General features: G+C 44.9%; 1 protein-coding gene across 1 annotated transcript; it reads right to left on the bottom strand.

The window, feature by feature from the left end:
- Positions 1–5,636: 5,636 nt before the first annotated feature.
- On the bottom strand, positions 5,637–7,067 carry LOC138648149 (protein qua-1-like). Its single transcript, XM_069737654.1, has one exon. It carries the CDS (start codon positions 7,065–7,067, stop codon positions 5,637–5,639), a length of 1,431 nt encoding a protein of 476 aa, XP_069593755.1.
- Between the last annotated feature and the right edge of the window lie 576 nt (positions 7,068–7,643).

Here is a 7,643-nt window from a genome sequence, read left to right as displayed (position 1 = left end):
AAGTGAAATCAGTTCAGTTAATTTAGAAACAAAACATTATCATTCCGAGGAAGAAAGTTTTTGTCCAAAAAGTTAAGAGTCCGTGACATAACCAGGTGGTGGTGTTGGGTTACCGGCAGGGATGACCGCACATGTGGATGCTCGGGTTCGCTCATCTCTAGTTACTGTGCGTCAAAGAGCTTCTTTGGGAAAAACGTTTTAGACATGGACAGTTGGATACATTTCCTAATACCAAAAAACGTATTAATTCTTTAGATCAGACATTGTTCATTGTACTGTAAACGTCCCCAGTCATCAGATCGGGGCAGGAAGTGGAAGTCTGGCAGCTACTTCCTGTCGGCCATATCTCATTTACCCTCCTCTTCCTATTTCTACCTTTTCCTGCCAGACAATCGTCCCTCCTTCCATTCCCAAGATTGAATATACACATGTAAAATGTGAAAACAGATCGGATTTGATCTACAATCGTGTTCTCCTAAATCACATATCTTTGAGAGCTTCGTCTTTAAAATTTTGGGAAATCCACCTTCATGGTCATTCCCTTACAGATTGCTTTTGGCAAAGGAAGAGTTAAAGGATGTTTTTGTTAATGGGTCAACTAATTAAGTGGTTGCCTTATATGAAAAATAGCATTACCCCCTTTTTTTTTACAGGTTGTGTGATATATTGAGTACTGCACCATTCACTTCAATAGACATGAACTGCAATACCTGATCCATCCTGTGGGCGGTGGTGGAGCTGTTTTTTGGAAGAAAGTAGTCATGCTTCTTATCCTTGTGAACCGTTTTATTGCTATGACATCATGAGACTAGGGTAAAAAGGCAGATACTATTTTATATGTCACATCAAAGGGATTGTCTAGAATTTAAAAAAAATGTTCATAACACCAGAGAATTGGATAAAATAAAAAAATACCCAACACCCAATTGTTCAATCCCTTTCAGAGCTACGTCCCCACCCTACCATCTGCCCGAGTCTCTATGCCTCACTAGAGCAGTACAGCCACATTGTCACTAAGGCAGGAATAAAGGTGGTGAAGGTGAAAAACGGGTTCTTTGATTAAAAAGATTGGCAGGGCTCACTAGCCCAGGGAACACTGTCTGAACTGAACCCCTGGCCCCACATGTTCACACCTATAGATTAGGAGCCAAACACTAACGGTGTCAGTGCACGCGAGTTCTCATCTCTCTCCTGTCTGCAGTGGCCGTTCGCTGCACACTTGATTACACAGGAGCGGGCGACCGCTGCAGACTGGAGACAGTGATGAGAGCGCGTCTGCACTGACACTGTACAATCAGGATAATTTATGCAACACCTGTCTTTACCAGCACCAGGGCACTTCACAATACTATACACAGCTAATCCCACATCGCTACATGTGAAAAGAAGAAGAGGTCCCATTCACAATTAAAACCAATGTTTATTAATACTTAAAAAAAAAATAACATGATAAAAAAGCAAAATTTACCATAGGGGACACCACAATACAAGGTTATAACAATAGGTATACTCAATAATAAATTGTATGTACTAAATAGTAGCTTAACTACATAGATAGATACCCACGCCGATACAGCAAATAATATACACCAACAAATGGTAATACTACAGCATAACCCAGTAGAATGGCCAGCCTACAAAACCCTGATAATGTATTCACTGCCTATAAAAGGATTATGGTAAACAGCACAGTGGCCTTATAGAAGGCAGCAATACAAATAAGAATACATGTGACCAAAAACACCCATCCGCAGAGTGGATATAAATATCGTACCATGGAGAAAAGTATATATTACCTTGCATTAATGGCATCCCCTCACCCCGACGCGCGTTTCGCCTCCTGCTGACGCCCTATCTATGTAGTTAAGCTACTATTTAGTACATAAAATTTATTATTGAGTATTGTTATAACCTTGTATTGTGGAGTCCCCTACAATAAATTTTGCTTTTTATCATGTTATTTAAAAAAAAAAAAAAAAATTAATAAACATTGGTTTTAATTGTGAATGGGACCTCTTCTTCTTCTTCTTCTCACATGTAATGATGTGGGATTAGTTGTGTACTGTACAATCAGGGCCAAGAATTCAGTTTAGACAGTGCTGGGAAAAGAGTGCTGTCAATCAAACTAAGGGGAAGTGAGTAGGATGCCAGAACAATGCACGGAGCCCCGCAAGGGGAGCACCGAAGAACCCACATTTGTAATAAAATATTTTTTCATGTAAATTTTAAGTCGTCAAATCTATTCTGGGGGGAGAATTTTTATAGGGGCTATGTCTCCTTTTTTCTGTGTAATCAGAGTTTTGGGTTGATACAATCCCTTTAATTAAAACAATTTGTAAAGTTGCTTAACTTTGCGTTTGGAAATGAATAAACAGTAAAAAATTCTGCACGAAGGTGCACATAGCCTTAATGTATCTGAATGCAAAAAAGGGGAATATTTCCATCTTATTTTCATGTTTTTTGTGACATCTGATTCCATGGTCCCCAAATTCCTAAATTCTCTCATCAGTAAGAGCAAAGTCTTGCACAGTAATTGATACATTGCCCGTCTCCATCCTGCACTAATGTATCCATGCATAAAACATAGATCTGCGGCTCCTTAAATGACCCTTTCTAGGTTTTTACAGTCATTTTGTAGGACGCGTTATCCCAACGTAAAGCACTCTCTGCACCGAGCAGGACATTTTAGCATTACAGAATGATGCACCTTCCCGGCGTGCGTCTATTAGGAATGCATTTGGTGGTCTCACGCCGAGTTCCCCTGAGGCGACACTCTGAAGTAATATCAAGGCTCGCACATGTGATACACTCTCGGCTTTGCAGAAGGTAATCTTACATTAACAGGATCCCTGCAGCTGGTCACTGCTTTACGTTGCACTTACTTTAATGTACCATAATATCATAATCAGGGCAAACAAGTATATTTACACCATCCGGCTCCTGCATAATAATGGCCCACTGAGTTTTATTATGGGCTGTCTGCACCGTAGGATTCACGGGTCAAGTAGATTTTTTTTTTTCCCGGCAACTGTAAGGAAACTCTGTAGGCGACGAAGTGTTATACTTGATATAACCAATTCATACTGATTTAAATTGGGCAGTATGCTATATACTGGCGCCACACAAATCTCTACAAAAGAAAAAGGGACATTTTCTATATTCACAAGACTGGTAATAGGACGTTACACTCGACAGGATACTCTTGTAGCAATTTTCAATAGTAGTTCTTTTTTGTCACATTGTTTCTGTTTCTTGATGATTTTATGTATCTTTTATAGCATGGTCTGTGCTTTTGCTTGTTTTAGACCCATTCTATTTGGGAGGAGGTGAACGGCTGGACAGCAGGGGTGTCACCCAGGATCCTCGGGGGTGTGGTTTGGCAGATTAAGAATGCAGCTCTGTATTGGAAATGTTTTAGATTTTATATACAAATGAACATGTTGTTCTGGTACTAAATACAGATTAGATTTATTCTTTATTACGGTTCTAAGTTTGTACGTCATTTAGAATGGGGACTATGTGGACCGTATTGGGCACTTGGGCAGAGGTTGTGGTTGTCTCATCTTATTAAATGGGTAAAATTGCAAACTGCTGGTAAAATCAAACAACTTTGCAACTTACCATGCTTCTTATTAAAGTTTCTCTCTGTTCTCAATGGAGGGACTTTAAATTCTCTGGTTTACAGCTGATTGCTCAGGTCACTGGCCACCTTTGCCATTTATCAGTGGTGTCTGGGCTCCGAGCTCGAAAGTGCTGCTCTGAATCTGGCCAGCATCAGGTCCTCTGTGGTTCTTGGATGCTGCAGAGGCAAAACTGCTTTTGTTCGCAACATTGACGAGCGCACAGATCGAGCTATTGGTGACGCCATCCCAAAGTGTTGATCATCAGAAGCGCGCTGCTCCTCGGATAGCAGGAAGATGGGAGGGCGAGCAGCGGTGTGCTCCTGAATGTCAGTAAGAGAAAACCTCTATCACTTCTTGCTAATGGGGGATGCATTGTGAGAATACGAGGTGCTGGGGAGTTATGGTCGTGGAAAGCAGACGCAGAGCCCTTCCGTTTTAGGGGACAAATCAGGGGGCATTTTAATAATTTATAAAGAACTGTCTCGTCACCTTTCACACACAGCATGCACCATACATATCCAGTTGAAACCAGAAGACACATCAGCAAGTTTTTCTCAATATCTGACACCAGAATAAACCTTTCCCGCTTTAGGACAATTAGGATTACCATAATTATTAATATTTGCAAAAAGCCAGAATAATGAGTGAGAGAAGGTTTTAAGGCATTTTTATTACTTACTGCAAAGTCGAAAGTTTTCATCCATTTCATTTGTACTTGGTCCCATTGCCCTTACATTGAATGACTTGGGTTAGACATTTGGGGTTTCCTTCCACAAGCTTCTCACCATAGTTGGTCAGAATTTGGCCCCATTCCTCCTGACAAAACTGGTGTAACTGATCCATGTCTGTAGGTCGCCTTTTTTACACGCCTTGCTTTTCAGCTTTGCCCATACATTTTTCACTAGGATTGAGATCAGGGCTTTGTGAGGGCTGCTCCTTAACATTGACTTTGTTATCCTTACGCCACTTTGTTACCATTTTGGCAGTATGCTTCAGGTCATTGTCCATTTGGAAGACCCATTTCCACCCAAGCTTGAACTTCCTGCTGATGTCTTCAGATGTTGCTTCAGAATTTTCTTTTCTCATGATGCCATCTATTTTGTGAAGTGCACCAGTCTCTCCTGCAGCAAAACAACCCCACAACATGACGCTGCCACCACCGTGTTTCACAGTGGGGATCATGTTCTTCGGCTTCCAAACTTGTCCCTTTTTCCTTCAAACGTAACGATGGTCATTATGCCAAAAAAGTTCAATTTTAGTTTCATCACACCACAGGACGTGTCTCCAAAAATTAAGGTCTTTGTTCCTGTGTGCATTTGCAGACATTAATGTGTCTTTTCATGGTTCTTTTGGAGTATTGGCTTCTTCCAGGCAGAGTGGCCTTTCAGCCCATGATGATACAGTACTCGTTTCACTGTGGATATTGGCATAAACTTACCAGCTTCCACCATCATCTTCACAAGGTCTCTTGCTTTTGTCCTTGGGTTGATATGCATTTGTTGGACCAAAGCACGTTCATCTCTGGGACACAGAACCCTTCTCCTTCCTGAGCTGTATGATGGCTGGATATTCCCATCTTGTTTGTACTTGTGTATAATTGTTTGTGAAAATGAACAAGGCACATGCAGATATCTTGAAATTGTACCCAAGGATGAGCCAGACTTTTGCAAGTCCACAATGCTCTTTCTGATATCTTGGCTGATTTCTTGAGGCTTTCCCATGATGCTACACAGAAGCAGTGCGTTTCAGGTGTGCATTGAAATACATCCACAGATGTGTCTCTAATTAACTCAGATGTTGCCAAAGAAGCTTCCAAACACATGACATCATCATATGGGCAGTCCAGAATTGTTTGAAAGCAAAGTAATCTCGGTGTATGTAAACTTTTGACTTTGAAATAAGTAATAAAAATGCCTTAAAACTTTCCCTCTCTCTCATTATTCTGGCATTTTGCAAATATTAATAATTATGGTAATCCTAATAGACCTAAAACGGGAAAAGTTTATTCTGATTTCATGTCAGATATTGAGAAAAACCTGCAGATGTTGTCCCTGTGTCGTACTTCCTTCCTGTGCCATCCTTCCTCACTGTGCCATCCTTCCTCCCTGTGCCACCATTCCTCCCTGTGTCTCCCTCCCTCCTTGTGCCGTCCTTCCTCACTGTGTTGTCCTTCCTCCTTGTGCCATCCTTCCTCCTTTTGCCGTCCTTCCTCTCTGTGCCGCCCTCCCTCCTTGTGCCATCCTTCCTCCCTGTGCCACCATCCCTCCTTGTGCCGTCCTTCCTACTTGTGCCATCCTTCCTCCCTGTGCCATCCTTCCTCCCTGTGCCGCCCTCCCTCCCTGTGTCACCCTCCCTCCCTGTGCCGTCCTTCCTCCCTGTGCTGCCCTCCCTCCCTGTGCCGTCCTTCCTCCCTGTGCCGTCCTTCCTCCCTGTGCTGCCCTCCCTCCCTGTGCCATCCTTCCTCCCTGTGCCGCCCTCCCTCCTTGTGCCGTCCTTCCTCCCTGTGCCATCCTTCCTCCCTGTGCCATCCTTCCTCCCTGTGCCACCCTCCCTCCTTGTGTCGTCCTTCCTCTCTGTGCCATCCTTCCTCCCTGTGCCATCCTTCCTCCCTGTGCCGCCCTCCCTCCCTGTGCCGCCCTCCCTCCTTATGCCATCCTTCCTCCTTGTGCCACCCTTCCTCCCTGTGCCGTCCTTCCTCCCTGTGCCGTCCTTCCTCCCTGTGCCGTCCTTCCTCCCTGTGCCGTCCTTCCTCCCTGTGCCGCCCTCCCTCCCTGTGCCGCCCTCCCTCCTTATGCCATCCTTCCTCCTTGTGCCACCCTTCCTCCCTGTGCCGTCCTTCCTCCCTGTGCCATCCTTCCTCCCTGTGCTGCCCTCCCTCCCTGTGCCATCCTTCCTCCCTGTGCCGCCCTCCCTCCCTGTGCCGTCCTCCCTTCCTGTGCCGTCCTTCCTTCCTGTGCTGCCCTCCCTCCCTGTGCCATCCTTCCTCCCTGTGCCGCCCTCCCTCCCTGTGCCGTCCTTCCTCCCTGTGCCACCCTCCCTCCTTATGCCGTCCTTCCTCTCTGTGCCGCCCTCCCTCCCTGTGCCACCCTCCCTCCTTGTGCTGTCCTTCCTCCCTGTGCCATCCTTCCTCCCTGTGCCATCCTTCCTCCCTGCGCTGCCCTCCCTCCCTGTGCCATCCTTCCTCCCTGTGCCACCCTCCCTCCTTATGCCGTCCTTCCTCTCTGTGCCACCCTCCCTCCCTGTGCCACCCTCCCTCCTTGTGCCGTCCTTCCTCCCTGTGCCGTCCTTCCTCCCTGTGCCGTCCTTCCTCCCTGTGCCGCCCTCCCTCCCTGTGCCGCCCTCCCTCCTTATGCCATCCTTCCTCCTTGTGCCGCCCTCCCTTCTTGTGTCGTCCTTCCTCACTGTGCCGCCTTCCCTGTTTTGTGACTGTATGACCCTATGCATGTTCCTGTATTATACAGATCCATCTCTCTGCTCCCTCCGCTGGATCAGCCACACAATGCACATTCTGTTCTTTTTTTCATTACATTTTTTCTATATAAATGAAAAAAACATAGACACTATTTGCATGGAGGTTGATTTTTTCCCCTTACTTTTAATGTAATGGCATTGAACACGAGAGCAATAGATTTCATTGTGCTGTATGTCTTATAGCCGCAGCTTAATAGAAAGTCCCTTCCAATATCCTAGAAGTGATTGATATTAGTTGTAACATCCCCTATTCCAAAGTCATTGTGGACCATATCCCTCCTAAATGTAGTTAAAGGTCCATGTATAATGTATGTCTCTGCTGCATATATGTATACTGTTACATCTAGAACTTTACTCTCTTAGTCTTTTCATACTCTTAGATTCTCTTGATGTTCAGAAACGTTCTCAGTGGCCATCAAAAAAATCTAATGCGCAAGAGTATAAGGAGGAGAGGGAGGAGGGGGATGCAGCTGCAGCTTCTTACTGTGAGCCTGCGTTATAGAGGGCGGAGAAGGAGCATCAATGGAGGTACAAGCCAACATCACAGCA

Source organism: Ranitomeya imitator, chromosome 8, assembly GCF_032444005.1.
Source record: "Ranitomeya imitator isolate aRanImi1 chromosome 8, aRanImi1.pri, whole genome shotgun sequence".
NCBI classification, from domain to species: domain Eukaryota; kingdom Metazoa; phylum Chordata; class Amphibia; order Anura; family Dendrobatidae; genus Ranitomeya; species Ranitomeya imitator.
Note: the sequence above shows the minus strand (reverse complement) of the source record. Positions and strands in the feature narration are given on the sequence as shown.